Source organism: Lagenorhynchus albirostris, chromosome 2, assembly GCF_949774975.1.
Source record: "Lagenorhynchus albirostris chromosome 2, mLagAlb1.1, whole genome shotgun sequence".
Taxonomy (NCBI): Eukaryota; Metazoa; Chordata; class Mammalia; order Artiodactyla; family Delphinidae; genus Lagenorhynchus; species Lagenorhynchus albirostris.
Window position 1 is genome coordinate 130,885,384 of NC_083096.1, and position 16,835 is coordinate 130,902,218.

A 16,835-nucleotide genomic window follows, 5' to 3' on the forward strand; every position below is an offset into this window, starting at 1 on the left:
TTCAGAGAAAAATAAACAAGATGGTGAGGAAACTCAGACTCATGTCCTAAATGTAGTGGTTTGAAGGAGGTGAAGTTATAAGTTAAAAAAGAGAATACCATAATTTCTCTATGCTACTAGAGGGGAGAAGTCGGATCAAGAAATCAAAATTTCAGGGAAATAAATTTTACATATTTAATATAAATAAGACATTTATAACAAAAGCTGTCTGAAGATGGAGTAGGATACCTTACAAAACAGTGATTTCTTTGAAACTAAAGGTGTTAAAAATGTGCTAGAAACCATGTGTTCAGGACCCTGTAAATTGTGTTCATGTCTTAAGCAAAAGGGTTGGATAAAATGTCTTCTACCATCCTTTTCAATAATAAAATTTCATGATTTTTTAACTAAAATTCTGTATTATTTAGGATAGTACTGGTTGGTAATAACATAAGACCCAACTTGAAATAAATGAAAAATAAAGGGAAGTTAGGGTCTTGCATAACTAAGAAATGCAAAGGTAGGTCAGGCTTCATATATAGTTTGATCAGGGCTCTAGCTCAGCCTCTATTTTTCCTCCCTCCCTCCCTCCCTCCCTCCCTTTCTTCCTTTCTTCCCTTCTTTCCAGGTCAATCCTGCTTTGGATGTCTGCTCTGTCCTCAGAATGTCAGCTACAATCTGAGCAATGTGTCTCTGCATTCATATCCCGTGGGAAGAAAGAATTACCTTAACAACCAAAGTCCTAAGCTTCTTTATTATACTAGGCTGAAATAATCATTGTGGCCAAGGGACTACCATGTGCTGACTGGCTTACACCCAGGTTATTGCCCATCCTTTAACCAATTCCAATGGCAAAAGAGAAGAATTCTGTTTGTTGGTTTATGTCACTTCTACAGATAGGGACAGAAAGCAAATCCACTCAAACCATGCAGTCCCTAAATAATGGAGGGCAGGTCCTCAAAGGAAAATCTGGGTGCTACTAGGAAAGACAAGAGGAAGAACGGAGACTGAGTAGGCAACAGCGTCAGGGTCTCAGCAAGAAACAGATGGCACACTCAAAGACTAAGTAACTGGAGAGAATTTTTTAAAGAGACTATCTACAAAAGTTTACAGAAAGCCCATGGTTAGCAACAGTCAGTCCCCTACAACCCCTAGGCCTAATAAAGGCAAGGGGAATGATTACAACAACCCAGAGAGCTTAGTTGCAGGGAGGGTTCCATTGGAAAGAAACTGTGACCTTTGAAAGAGGAAACAGCCAAGCCACAGTAACCTCACAGAGATGGAGCTGGGTGAATAAATGCCCCAATCTCTCTCCCCTCTGCCCTTTGATCTCCCACCAGTGGCTCTGGCCAAATGCAATCAGAAATCAGAGAATAAGAGAGCCCTGTTAGTGCTTTTCACAGTACAGTCGGCCTCCGAGGACACAAAGCAGGTAAGGAGGGTGGAGAAAGGTCTGGAGGAAAAAAATGGAAGACATTCAGTATAGCAACCAAAGACAATCCTCTGCAGAAAATCATGAGCCAAAACAGCTAATACAGACAAGTGTTCTAGGTGGTCTGATGCCCCCACTTCTCACTCAGTACCCCTCAGTGCACACTATCCCCTTCGACTGAGGCGACTGCCTCTTAGGCAAACAAAGTAAAAACAGAGCCAGGGTTTCTAATAAGCAATTATAGATATTTAAATTTATAGATGATTTTGTTTTCTTTATTTATGTCTTAACATTCTTTCATCAGCCTGTTTCTGTTGGGCTAAGCAGAGCTAAGCATAAAGCTTTTTGCCCACAGATGAGAGATGAGCCCTGGAGACCCTAAGGGTCACTGGCTATAAGGTAGGGAGACGTCTTTGGACTGTTTAACACTCAGCATTGTGATGCAAACCACAAAATACTCCTCTTCTCAAATGTGTTTTCAGAGCAAGAACAAGCATTGCTGAAACACTTTTTAAAGAACTTCTGCCAAGACTAGAAATTCACTGAGCCAGTGGTGGCCCAGAAATGTAGAAATATATTCCTTTAGCAGCTTTCAGTGTTCTTGTTACACTGGGAATAGGATAATAAAATACACAGAAGAGACATAGAACCCGTAAGTCAATTCTGATTACACTAAAAAAGAAAACATAATAGATAACTTTTAAGTAGTACAAACTACTACACTAAGAAAAGTAACTTTTGGAAGTAAGCAAAATGACATTCTCAATAAGAAAAAGAATGATTTCATAATGCAGAAACATCCCAGTACTGTCAGTTTAAAAAGAGGCAATAATTACTGAATATACTGTCAGAGAAAACAAATCATGTATATTTTTAAATCCCACAGTTAAAGAACACAAAGCATGTGAGAAAATTCTATTGGTTTTTTAATAACAAAAGAAAAATGGGAATAAATAGATTTTAAAAGGAAAATCAACCAGAGTTTCCGACATTTGGTGGTTTGTTACTCTAAAAAGTGCTATGCTTTCAAATGGGCCTCTATGAATTAACCATCAAGCTTCTCAACTAACTACCCTAATAGAGTACTTTGAAATGAAAGTTAATAATACCCAAAGTGAGACAATAGAATGTTTCTTCTATTTAGCCCTAAGCACTTCACATTTTCTTCTAATTACACAATAAAATCTCTTTCGGATTTTAAAATAAATACAACAAAAACAAAATACAGGTACATGCATACGATATGTAAAAAAACAACTGAGTGAACTCAAACAATATAGTAAATAAATGTCATTATTTCTCCAATTTGAAACCCCAGTAGCAATGCTACTGAAACAGAATCAGGTTAACCATAAAATATAAACAATTTATAGAAATACAATTAAAAACCACATATTAGGGCATTACCTTAACTAATCAAAATTCTAAAGTCAGAGGTGCAAAAGACTATTCACACATATAGACACACACATATACACAATAGTTACAATGAATAAGAACCAGTGTTCACAGCATTGTTATTATTCACTATAAATAATTCTAATAATTATTATAAATATTATTCATGATAAATTAATCACATTCCAAAACACTAACAAAGACAAATACCAAATCACAGTGGCATGAAGTACTCAGGGATGGAGGTAGCTTTAAAAAATTAGAGTAGAATCCAATGTAGAACCAATAAAAAATGAGACTAGAAATGTAGGCAGGGGCCAAGCCACAAAAAGCCTAGAGTCTAGGGCTTCTCTGGTGGCGCAGTGGATGAGAGTCCTCCTGCCGATGCAGGGGACACGGGTTCGTGCCCCGGTCCGGGAAGATCCCACATGCCGCGGAGCAGCTGGGCCCGTGAGCCATGGCCGCTGAGCCTGCACGTCCGGAGCCTGTGCTCCGCAACGGGAGAGGCCGCAGCAGTGAGAGGCCCGCGTACCACAAAAAAAGAAAAAAGCCTAGAGTCTTAGAATTCTATCCTAGTATGTCATGCTTCTCAAGTGAGGTCTGAGTACTCCATGGCAATACAGGAGTATGGAAAATCATAGGATAATTGTGGTGCATCTTCCATAAGTGTCAAGTTTATGTAAAAAATTTGGAGGGAAGTTAAATGAGTTTGTCACTGTTTTTATATTAAATCCAATTTTCCTAGAGCATAAAATTAATGTGAATTTTTCAGACAGAACATGAAGCTTCAAAGCAATGTCACTCTTGCCGTAGGCTAATTCAGGTTCACTATTCCTTACAATTTGAGGAGAAGAGACAAATGAGGGAGAATTTGAGGGAAAGTTTGAGAAGCAGTGCTGAGAATGTGGAGCCAAAGATTTTTGTTGTTGTTGTTTTCTCTTGTTTTGAATAGGGGAGTGATATCACATTTGTGCCTTGGGAAGCTCTCTCAGGGAAACAGTAAGCAGGGTGGGCTAAAAAATAAGAGACAGCACAATAATGAGGGTAAGTGACAAGCAGAAAGGTTGTAACTCTGCAAGAGATGAAAAGGATATGAACCAGAGTTGAAGCTACGAGAACACAGAGGGCTGGGAGGATTCCGGAAAGCATACGATGATCACCAGACAGCACCTGACAGACGCCATAGTAACTATTCTTTTGAGAACTTATTAGTATAAAGGCGTTCATTTTTTTAGAGTTAGTATTTCTACTACTGTAAGGTATTTGACATTTGTACCTTTAAAAGCTCTCACTTAAAAATAATACCTTCATGAGAGAGTGGCACAGACATATATACACCACCAAATGTAAAATAGATAGCTAGTGGGAAGCAGCCGCATAGCACAGGGAGATCACAGGGAGATCAGCTCGGTGCTTTGTGACCACCTAGAGGGGTGGGATAGGGAGGGTGGGAGGGAGACGCAAGAGGGAGGGGATATGGGGATATATGTATGCATATGGCTGATTCACTTTGTTATAAAGCAGAAACTAACACACCATTGTAAAGCAATTATACTCCAATAAAGATGTTAAAAAAAATAATACCTTCAGTGTGCCTTCTAATCATAGGAAGTGTAAAGTTGTGGGATGCTATTTGGTATATGCTGTTATACCAAAAATTAAACAAAATATGAGTAAGACTTATGAAAACTATGTTTAATAAAGAAAACACCCATGTTTTAAAAATGTTAAGAGAAAATTATTGGGTTCCTACTGATCAATCATCAACATAGCTTTTCTAGAAACATAACTATACAGTTTGAGAACCAGAGTTAGGAATGACTTTGATCCTTAATGTGATATTCCAGAATAAATGAACACAGACTCTTCTAGAAAAGAACAAGAATTTGGGTATTTAAAATATCTGATTACTTAGAAACTGAACAAAAAGTAGTAACTTTTTTTTTTTTAACATGTTAGTCATTTCATAAGGAGGAAACAGGAGTTTATCCAGCTGATACTGGCTAAAAGATACAAAATAAGATTAAACTTAATTCTTCACTAGTAAGTTGACAGTAAAATGCAGCCACTAGGTAAAAACAGAATTATAATTGTTAAGGTAAATGAAAGATAAAACAAACAAAAAATCCTAGCAGAACATATTCAAGAAAATATTACAACTTGAGAAGTAGATCAAGTAAATATTAATTTTATTGGACTAATAAAAATAGCAACTCAGTTTAAATAATCTGAAGAAAAGAGTGTCTTTTAATTGCTTTTAGAAATTAGCACACTTCGGTCTATTCTACTTATTCGTGTAACACAGACCATTGATATTTATAATATGATTGTGATCAGAAAACTTAGGAAAGGTACAAGCACTGAAGACAATAGAGAAAAGAAAAACACTACTCAAACAAATGTTATCTGTAATCAAACACTGATCTGTTTAAATTTTAAAACTACATTATCAGAAATATTTAAAATAATATTTTGTTATGGAAATCATCATAGAAAAAAACAAAGGCTAGGACAAGTCTGGAACTAGTCTCTAGGTCCTAACAACTTTTAGTTATTTATTTTTTGCTTATAGACGAAACTCTTCAGCTCTCAAAAAGCATGGCATAAAAATTTAAGATACTTTACTTGGCAGTAAAAGACCCAACTAGACATACAGATCTTAAACCAACTTTATTTGATAGTCTATGCTTGCTACCTTACAGAAAAATCCTAAAATTTAGGTGAAACATAAATTCATAACAGAGAAAGAATATCTCAAAAATACAAATCAGTGTAATTCTCATAAAACCTCTCTCCATCACTAACAACAGGTAATTAACTGTTCCTTTTATTAGACTCTTTAAATATTTTTTCAAGTCTCTTGAGAAGGGAGATGAGAAAGATACCAACACCAAAGGAAGAATAGACAGAACTATCTAAAATTTTTGGTCCAAATATTTTGAAAATTAATGCAAAGAAATGTGATAACAAAAATAGTTGACATTCTACAAAGGAAATTAAGACACTTCTCCACCTCTCTTCCAGATGATCTACACACATAGTTGCTATTTCTTCAATTTTTTTTTTAATTCCATCTGCCTTTTCCAAGCCTCCCTCTTTCTGTGCTCAATTGCTGTCCTATACTTGCGTGGGCACGGGAAAGTTGCTTCTATGAAATCAGTCCATTGCAGGTGTCCTTATAGCATTACAAAACATCACCTGCCTGAGGGGAAGTGGACAACCATGGAAAGAGTTGAAAGAGGGATGAGATGTACAAACACTGACAGAGACTTTTTTACATTGTTTTTGAAACAAAATGGCCCTTCATGTATATGGGTTATAAGGTTACATGCTCACATTTATTGTGAGTGGCTATGTAAGATCTAATTACATAGTAATGAGGCATTGGTCTCAATATTTAACGGATCTAATGGAAGAACCGCTGCAGTTATCAACAGGCAGCTCCCCTGCAATTCCATGCATCCCACTACAGGAGGAACTACACGAAGTGCCCCAAATCTGCAACCACCAGGACAAACCACCCTCCCCATCCCCACAAAATATAGAAATTCCAATTAAATGTGAAAGATACGTGAACATCTAGACAAGAAACGCTTAATAGTCAAAGAAATTCGATTTTTTTTGGTAAAAAAAAAAAATACATACGCACAGGAAAAGAAAGATAATACTCCACGTTAACAATGGTTATCTTTAAGTATCAAAAATACAGGTGATTTCTATTCCTCCCTTTGCGCTTCTCTGTGTTTTCTAGCTTTCCTACAATGAGCACGTAACTTTGGTAATCGAGGAGGAAAAAAAAAAAGTCAAATAGATGCAGAGCTTAAAGCAACAGTTAATCTGGATCAAAGACAGAGTAGCCTATCTTTAAGCCTCCTCGGAGTCGCTAAGGAACAAATCCTCCAGTACTCGGCAGGGAGAAGACGGCTGCAAGGCTCCCCAAACCGCAGCGATAACCTCTCTATTCTAGGGTCTTAGCAAACTGAGGGGACAGAGTTGTTTCATACAAACTTGGTCAAGTGCTCCTGCAACAGCAAAACTCACTCCCAGCTTTCCCGTGACCCCGCCCCCCAAGGCACACCCAAGTCGCGAGGACCCCGTTGAGACCCTGCGCCAGTCTCAGGGTGCTCCCGAAGACTTGTCCCCCACCCCCAAGCTGTGCTCCGCAGCTCACCTCCGCTCTCCTTCACTTACTTCCCCGACCCCTTCCCCCAGTACACCACCCTGGGCCATCAGGGGAAGGAAGGAACCAGCCGAACTTAGAGACAACGCTCCAGATTCCCGTGACCTTGGACAAGCTCATTCGCCTCTCCGAGCCTCAGTTTCCTAATGTGCCTCCTTCGCGGGATGACCGCGGACTCACAAACCCCGGGGGCTCTTTAAAAGCCAAGGACCGTTCTCGTAACTCTGCACGACCCCCTCCTCCCCCGGACCGCTCCCAGGCGCCGGGCACCAGCCTGGACACCGGGGGATGGGGGCGGGAGGGCGTGGGCAGCTTCTCTCTAAAGCTCCTGCCCCGTAGCCCCCGGGACGCGTCGCCTGGCAGCCCGTCCCCACACCTGGCAGTTGCTGTCCTGGGGCAGGTTTTTCACCAGGATTTTTCTGCGGTTGCTCAGCTCCCGGCGCATCCGCTGCAGCCGCGCGGCGACCTCCTCCGGGTGCAGCGCGGCGGGCGCCGGGCCCCGGGCGTCGTTGCGCGCCTCGGCGGAGGGGTCCGGCCCGCGCGGCCCCGACTCCGGCTCGGGCCCCGCCGCGCCGCCCAGGCCCGCGCCCCCCTCGCCGCCGGCTCCCGCTGCCGCCGCCGCCATCTTCCCGGGCGCCCGCGGCTGCGGGCTCCTCGGAGGCTCGAGGGGAAGGGAGAGAGAGAGCCCGAGGAGGCCCGGGCGGGGGCGAGGCGGGCCGAGGCCGCGGAGTGGGTGGGGGGAGGGGGAGGGAGGCGGTGCCGCAGCCAGCAGCCGGCGGGCGGGAAGAGGAAACCTGAGCGCCGAGGAGGAGCCCAGAACCACCTCGCGGGAACCTCCCCCTCGGGCCCCCGGGCCCCGCGCACCGGCGCGCCGGCCCCGCCCGCGGAGACCTCTGCGCCGCCACCCGGACACCTGTGCCGGCGCGGGCGGGCAGGCGAGCTCCCCTCCCTGCAAGACCCTAGCGAAAGCCCAGGTTTGGGCTCTGGGGATGCGGCCCTTTGGCACCGGCTTTCCCGGGGGCACTCGGGCCCCAGGCGTCGGTCCCCGCGCGGCCCCCCCACGTGACACCGCAGCTGTCCCCAAGCTCCCCTCGAAACTCCCGCGCTGGGGCGGCTCCGGGGCTGCAGACGCGAATTCAGCTTCCCCAAACCCGGGGAGGCCCCTGCCCGCTCCGGACGGTGACCCTTCTTCTCTGCTCAAGATGTGCTCGTCTGGCAGAGAAGTTTGAGTTTGCCATGAAAAATAAAATTTGAGGTTTTCTAGGGAGTACAAAAAGGCAAGAATTCTGGAGGCAATTTTATATATTTGAAAAAACCTGATCGCAAAGTATTTTCCTAGCTGTGTCTACAAGAAAGCCTGTGCCCTTGACCCGTCCCTCCGTTTCTTTTGTACGTTTCCTAAAATGTAAAACCTTGATGCTTGCATATGCAGCATATAAAGGGGTGCCGAAACAAAGACTAAAATGGAACAGGAACTGTGACAGAGGGTTGGCGTTAACGCTACTTGGAACATTATTTTAATTGAAACGTTCAGGGAGAGTTACACTGTAGAGCTAAGTCACAGTGCTGTTATCAGATCAAACAATTGGGAGCCTTTGGCACCAGCCCAAATGACTATGAGTAAAGAGAAACATGCATCTTAAGTGTGTAGCATGCAAATACACTCTCAAAAAAAAAAAAAGCCTGTTTAACATGTTATTCCGTTGGGGGAAAATATTTTCAGTAAATGTCACCAAAAAGTAAAACCAAAAAAGATTTTTAAAAAACATACTATGTATTCAGTACCTACCTTGTGCCCCCATGTACTTCTAAGTACATTACAAATGTTTCATTTACTCTTCACAATAATTCAATTAGGTAGTTTTTATTTTCTTCACTTTACAAGTGAAGAAATAGAGGCAGGTTGCTTAATTCTAAAGCCCAACGCTCTTCATAACGTAAAAAGACTCATCTGTCACCTCTCCATCACAAAATAATGACTGCTGATATTCCTGCACTTATTCTCTGCCAACAGATACTTGTTATCATTAAAATGATTCTGCACTGCACCCATGTTCATACGAGCACTATTGTCAATAGCCAAAGGGTAGAAACCACCTGAAAGGTCCATCTACCAATGAATAAACTATAGTATACGCATACAATGGAGTATTGTTCAGCTATATATAAAAAAAAAATCAAGTACTGATACAAGGTGGATAAATCTCCAAAACATTATGCTAAATGAAAGAAATCAGACACAAAAGGTCACGTGTTACATGATTCCATTTACATGAAATATTCGCAAATAAGTAAATCCATAGAGACAGAACATAGGCTGGTAGTTACCAGGGATTGGGGGAGGGGGGAATGGGAAGCACCTGCCTAATGGATACAGGTTTCGTTTTGGGGTGATGAAAATGTTTTGGAATTGGACAGAGGTGGCAGTTGCCCAATATTGTGAAAGTAGACTAAGTAGACACTGAATAGTTCAGTGTAAAATGGTTAATTATGTCACATGAGTTTCATCTCATAAAAAAATGTAAATGATATTCTACAGTGCACAGCTTTATTACTTGCTTTTTACAGCATATTTTCAGAGCCTCTTTCTATGCCAAATAACTGAACATCATTATTTTTCATGGCTGCATATTATTGTATTGTGATAATTACCATAATTTACATAACTAATTGCCTAGTATTAGACATCTTTATTGTACACCACACTGAGATTAATACCCTTGTGTCCATATTTGCGTATTTGTAATTCTTCCATAAAGAACTAGAAGCAAAATGTCTTCACAAGAAAAAGTATATATGAAGATTTTTGATGTGTATTTCCAAACTACCTTCCTCAGTTTTCCCCATCACAAACATTGCTTGTTTCCCTGCTTGCATCCATGATAATTTGATATCAAAATAATATCTTTTTTTAAATTTTATTTTATTTTTGGCTGTGTTGGGTCTTTGTTGCTGTGTGCACACTTCTCATTGTGGTGGCTTCTCTCGTTGAGGAGCACAGGCTCTAGGCTCGAGGACTTCAGTAGTCGTGGCACGCGGGCTCAGTAGTTGTGGCTCACGGGCTTAGTTGCTCTACGGCATGTGGGATCTTACCAGACCGGGGATTGAACCCGTGTCCCCTGCATTGGGAGGTGGATTCTCAACCACTGTGCCACCAGGGAAGTCCCAAAATAATGTCTTATTTTGGTTTTAAATTTTGTTCCTTGTGGGACCTTAGCTCCCCCACCAGGGACTGTTGAACCCAGTCCCTTGGTAGTGAGAGTGCAGAGTACTAACCACTGGATGGCCAGGGAATTCCTAAATTTTATTCCTTTGATTAAAAGTTATGAGTTGTGGGCTTCCCTGGTGGCGCAGTGGTTGAGAGTCCGCCTGCCGATGCAGGGGACAGGGGTTTGTGCCCCGGTCCGGGAAGATCCCACATGCCGTGGAGCGGCTGGGCTTGTGAGCCATGGCCACTGAGCCTGCGCGTCCGGAGCCTGTGCTCCGCAACAGGAGAAGCCACAACAGTGAGAGGCCCGCGTACAGCAAAGAATAAAAATAAATAAAAATAAGAAATAAAAAAATAAAAGTTATGAGATGTGAGCTCCAATCAAGCGCTGTTTTGTAGAGCTGAGAGACTTTGAGAAGTATATTCTTTAAAGTGGGCAAGAAGCATGAATAGGCTTAGCATATGCTCTGACCTTGAGTCAGTCATTAAGTCTGAGAACATATATTTATCTAAATGAGTACCGTTTTCTTGACAAACGTTTTGAGATGTCTCTTGTGTGCTGGACAATATATATAAAGGCACTAAGAACACAGCAATAATAAAATAAAGTTTCTGTATGATAGGGGCTCAGTCTTGTTCGGAAAAATTATACAAGAATTATAATTAAATGTGATAAATATGCAAAAAAACATCAGGAGCAGCTGGAAAACAGTGATCTGGGTCTGATTTTAGTGATTTTGCTTTTGCTGAAAATATTTCTCAAATTGCTTTTTTGGTATTGACTTCAGAAGTTATGGAAAATACTTTTGCATAGTTTCTGTGGTAATGAATGTTCACCACTTAGAGATGGGTTTGATTTTTTGAACTACTTAAAATTATTTGAAGCCAAGTCTGGTGAATGAATCAGGTGTTGATGATGCTCTTGGGATTATAATTATGTAATTGTTTTTTTTTTTTTGTCCCAAGTGGGATATGATTTCAATGTTATCATGTTATTAAACCAACTTTATTAAGTGGCTACTTGGAATTGATTCCACTCCTTGAACGATATTACTGTGTCCTGTAAGGTGGTGGCTTTAAAACTTTTTTGACCCAAACCAGTAGGAAATATATACCATAGTGGGAAATATATTTTATATTACAAGCCAGTAAACATACATACATACAACTGAAACAGAGATTTCACAGAACAATATACCCTTCCATGATGCAGCATACTGTAGTATTTTTTTTTTTTTTTTTTTTTTGCGGTACGCGGGCCTCTCACTGTTGTGGCCTCTCCCATTGCGGAGCACAGGCTCTGGACGCGCAGGCTCAGCAGGCAGAGCCGCTCCGCGGCATGTGGGATCTTCCCGGACCGGGGCACGAACCTGTGTCCCCTGCATCGGCAGGCAGACTCTCAACCGCTGCGCCACCAGGGAAGCCCCTGTAGTATTTTTTTAATTGTATTCTATTCCATTTTTTACAAAATTGCTGGGGGGGGGGGGCAGGTGACACTAAATTGATTTCATGTGCCACTAATGAGTCCTAACTGATATTTTGATAAACGCTGCTCCAGGTTTCAAATCAACTATCTTTCCTCATTACTTTGACTCAATTGTTTGCCAGAAATTCAGGGAAGTAATAGAATCTGTTGATTTTTAATTATTTAACTGAATTGATTATTAGTGGCACATAAAAGAAACAGATGGAAATTGCAAAGATTTGGAAATGCTGCTATAATTCCAAAGAGTTCCTCTCATTCCAGGTTTTAGCCTGACTTTAAATAGCACCTTCTGTGGTAAATTTAAGGAACATTCTAATCTGAACCTGCAGTGGAGTACAATTATCAAGATGCAACGTATTTACCAATGCCCACAGGTAATTATCATGAGCTACATAATTACCTTGTTCTTAAAACAGGAGCTATGTGCTCGCTTTTGCCTTTATTTTCAAAATTATTGGTGGTTATTTCTGTCTATTTTTAAATCTGATTTCAAGTCACTGCTTTAGTATGGCAAAAAAGGCAATCTCATGTAGAAGAGGAGTATCAGAGGCTCTTAAGCAGGGAAATTACATGATCAGACTTAGCTTTTTAAAAAATAATTCTGACAATAAAGGAGAGAATGAATTTAGCAGGTCTTATGTCGGGGAGAGCAACTGGAAATCTTTTGAGACAAAGTGAAAACATTTGAGGGCTTATATTGGAGAATAATAATAACAATAACAAGTGGATTAAGCTTTCCATAGGTTACCTAAGTGACCTATGTGTATTAAGCGTATAGAGCTTTACATGGGTTACCTAAGCTTTTATTCTTTTTTCCTTTCTATTTTTTAATTTTAAAACCAATAATCAACTTGTGATATAGGTAGTACATACCTATTAATTAATGAGGAATGAAAGGCAGAGAGGGTCACCTGTCCAAAGTCACACAGTAGGCAGGGACCCCAGGATTCCAATGCAAAATCCATCAGCTTTGGAGCCCAGGTATGTAAACTGGTGTAATTGTAGCTGGAGAAGGGGCTGGATTTATAAGACTTTTCTGAGAGAAACACAGTGGAGCAAAGTAGAAGCAGGATCCAGCGACGGAGAGAGCAGGATCTGGAGTTAAAATACCTGGATTCAATTCTGTGTAACTAGAGTGAGCTATTTAAAGCATGAGAGAACAATTCAAATATGCCAAGCCTCCGGCTCTTCATCTCTAAAACAGAGATAATAACAGCCCCCCATAAGGCTATTCTTAAAGGCCATCACAAGGATTATATGAGGTAATATACATAAAGGGCTTAGTAGAGTGCTTAACTCAAGGGCTAGATAAAAAGGCAGCCATAATAATAATAAATAATTATTAATTATTTTTTAAAATCTTGGTGTCTCATTGGATGTTGGCAAAGAGAAAGAAGTTAAGAATAGCATGCTTTCTAATATGAGAAATTAGATGGGGGTGATACTGCAGCTGAAAGAGGGAACAGTTTAGGAAATAAAGATAAGCTCGATTTAGACATATAGATAAAAAAGCCAGTCGACAGACTAACACTTGTAAGAGAACTAAGTAGTTTAAAACTGAGGCTGGGGGCTTCCCTGGTAGCGCAGTGGTGGGGGATCCGCCTGCCGATGCAGGGGACGCGGGTTCGTGCCCCGGTCCAGGAGGATCCCACACGCCGCGGAGCGGCTGGGCCCGTGAGCCATGGCCGCTGAGCCTGCACGTCCAGAGCCTGTGCTCCGCAGCGGGAGAGGCTGCAGCGGTGAGAGCCCCACGTACCGCCAAAAAAAAAAAAAAAAAAAAAACCAGGCTGGATGAGATCACTCAGGCCGAGTGTACAGACTGAAAGAGAAGTCCAAGAAATAGGACCTCAGGGAACAACATTCAAAGGCCAGAAGGAAAAACAGTGGAAGGTTCTTGGTAGTCCTGTTAGACTCTGCTTATATTACTTATGTGCCCAGCCCAAGAAAAGAGAGGCAGGTAAAAATGAAAAAGGTATCAGGCAAAAATAGTTGGATTACGTTAGGTATAGCTCCCCATATTCCTATCTCCAGTTACCTTAGGCCATTCTCTAGCTCCTGAATCATTCTCTAGCACCAGCTCTCCCTTATAGCTTCTACCACACCCCCTCCTCGGCTCCTTGTCTTCACAGTATTGACTTGTTTTTTGGTTGTTTTTTGACTTCCTTCTTGGATCACAAGCTGAACCTGCTCACAACTCACTGCTTTCTGCTACTGACCTTGCATTTCATGACACACCAGCTGTAAAAGAAACCCCAAATCAGAAAGAAGAAAACAAAACAGATTGAAAATGAACTCTAGAGGAGCTAGTCTGGAGCCTGTGCTCTGCAGCGGGAGAGGCCCGCGTACTGCAAAAAAAAAAAAAAAAAAAAAAAAAAAAAAAAAAAAATTTATAGTCCACACAGGTGATTTACATATATTTAATTCTCACAGCCACTCTTTGGAGTTGGTATTATTGTCCCTGTGTCATACAATAGGGAACTGACATAGTGAATTTAAGTCATACAGCTGATATTAGGCAAATTTAGAACTCACCCCAGATCTGTCTCCAAATTCTGTGCTTTTCTTACTGCATTCAGATTTAGAGTAGCCACCGAGAGGAACATGAAAGTATTGAGACAGGAATAATAGTGGTAGTACTATAAATACTATTACTCATATATAAATATGTAATAATGGTAATAACGATGAGGAAAATGGATCAGATGATGGTAGTGCTGATGATAACAGAGAGATTAATGCTTCTACTTCAAATTTAACTGCAAGTAATAGCCTCATATCTAACTTTATGCCATAAAACAGTGGCAGGACTTCCCTGGTGGCGCAGTGGTTAAAAATCCACCTGCCAATGCAGGGGTCACGGGTTCGAGCCCTGGTCCAGGAAGATCCCACATGCCACGGAGCAACTAAGCTCGTGCGCCACAACTACCAAGCCTGCGCTCTAGAGCCCACGAGCCACAACTACTGAGCCTGCGCATTTAGAGCCCACACTCCGCAACAAGAGAAGCAACTGCAATGAGAAGCCCGCGCATCACAACAAAGAGTAGCCCGTGCTCGCCACTACTAGAGAAAGCCTGCGTGCAGCCACGAAGACCCAACACAGCCAAAAATAAATAAATAATTAATTAAATTTATTAAAAAATAATATTTTTTTAAAATAAAGAAAACAGTGCCTATGAGTACCTACAGATAAATGATGTTACTTAATACAAATTACTTTTCTTAGTTTTAATATAGCCACAAAATATCATTTATAAACTTTCCTTCTGTTACGTCTAAACATATCTTTAAAATATTTATAAACTCTTACTATAATTTAGATTTATTTTTATTTCAAAATTATGAAAGATCATTTGAAAGTTGTTAGTATGTAAACTACAAACATTTCCCTTGAACCTTGAATTGTATTAAATAATACAAAAAGAATTGTATTCGTTGCCGTTGAAGTTAAGATTCTTTTGGCACTCTGCTTGCTGAATTATGGAAGCCTAAGGAAGTAGTATACTTTCTGTCAAAAATGTAATTTTAAAAAATGGTTGCTATAAAATTATAGAAAAAACCATGAAACAGGCAGCATGAATATTTGAAAGATAATATATATAAAGTATAACCCAGCTATCTGGCAGGGAAATAAATCTTTTAAAATTATTATTAAGTTTTTGTGTAGAATGAAGGAACTTACCATTTAAGTAAGTGACATTTAAAAATTCCTTTTGTTGAAAATCTTATTAAAGTACATGTGTATGTATTAAAGGAGTACATATTTACTTCATAAAACAGATGATATTCAACATGAATTATCCTTTTTGTGATGATTTCAATAATAGAGTGATTGCCCTCTAGGCATACTGAAGATTATAGGATGATTTCCTCCTGTATTAAATGGTCCCATAAAGCTACAGCTTCTTAATTTTTATGTCTGCTTTTCATAGATTTTTTTGTCTCCTTCCTTGTCAATGCTCATTTCCCATGGCAGCCTGTATACTTGCATGGACTCATTCATGCCTATGGTAACATTAACCAGCCCACCAAACCCATATATATGTAAACAAAGGTAAATTTGCACACGCCCATGCTTATCCACTAAGCCCCTTGGTAGGCTCCCGTTCTATTTTCCATGTGGCCTCCTGGCCTTGGCTTCTTTTCTTCCTGCTCCTGCCACTTAGACTTGATTGTGGAGGTGTGCCACTCAGCTCTCCCTTCAATTAGTGTGTGAACTGTAGCTGGCTGACAACTTCCAGCTAGCCACTGCACCTCCAGGTCTGCAGCATTCCCCCTGAGGCCATTTTCCTCTCCAGAAGTCTCCCAGCCAATGACTAAACGCAGTGGGGTACTGTAGCCAGGCCATTTCTGCTTCCTACAGATTCCTCTAGTGGGTAGTCTTTGCCCCGGACGCCCCAATCACCTGGCCAAGACTTTCTCAGAGCTGTACAGTGGCAGCCTGGGGCTCTTCCTACCCAATCTTCTCTCCTTCCCTCTCTCCTTTCACAAGTGTCTGACTTGCTTTGTGGTTTCAAATCTCTCCCTACCTACTCTTGTTCCCCTCCCCTTTATGCCTCACAGATGTTGCCCCAATACATCTTTTGCACAGCTAATTTTGGCTTAGTGTCTGCTATGCAGGAAACCTAACTGACACAGTCAGTAAAACATGGCCCAAGAAAGCAGGCAATAAAATTAGGTTTGAGGACTGTTTACTCATACTTGGCCTGCAAGTAGGACCTCATCCTGGGTGCAGTGTGGGGAATGGGTAGTCCTTGGCAAAAGGCAGCCCCACAATTGCCGAAGATGTTACTGGTGATGACCTGGGAGTGTGTCCTGGGAGAGGGGAACAGCTTTGCTAGTTTGAAGGCATTTGAAAGATATGGGGAGAATAATGCCTACAAGTATAGTGATGTTGGCTGGTTATTCCAAAGTTATACTGATGCCCTATGGAGCGTTAATGAGAAACTGAGAAGTAATGACACAGTAACAGGCACAGTGTGAGAGACAGAGCGCCTGTTTGACCTGGAACATTTTCTAGGAAAATGGGATTTGACACCGTTACAAGGAACCTCCTCTGCCCAGGGGATGGGGCAAACTCACTGTAGGGAAGTCTGGCTCTTAGAAGCCCAGAAAAGGTGGTGGCCATGCTGACGTGGAAATGCCTGAGTTGCCA

At 41.4% G+C, this 16,835-nt stretch overlaps 1 protein-coding gene across 2 annotated transcripts in view; it reads right to left on the reverse strand.

The window, feature by feature from the left end:
• Nucleotides 1-7,614, reverse strand: part of RAVER2 (ribonucleoprotein, PTB binding 2) — a 104,014-nt gene extending 96,400 nt beyond the window's left edge. For both annotated transcript variants that reach the window (XM_060139852.1, XM_060139851.1), the window contains exon 1: nucleotides 7,366-7,614. In XM_060139852.1, coding sequence (XP_059995835.1) covers nucleotides 7,366-7,614 — 249 coding nt within the window. The remainder of the gene's footprint in view (nucleotides 1-7,365) is intronic.
• Nucleotides 7,615-16,835: the final 9,221 nt, after the last annotated feature.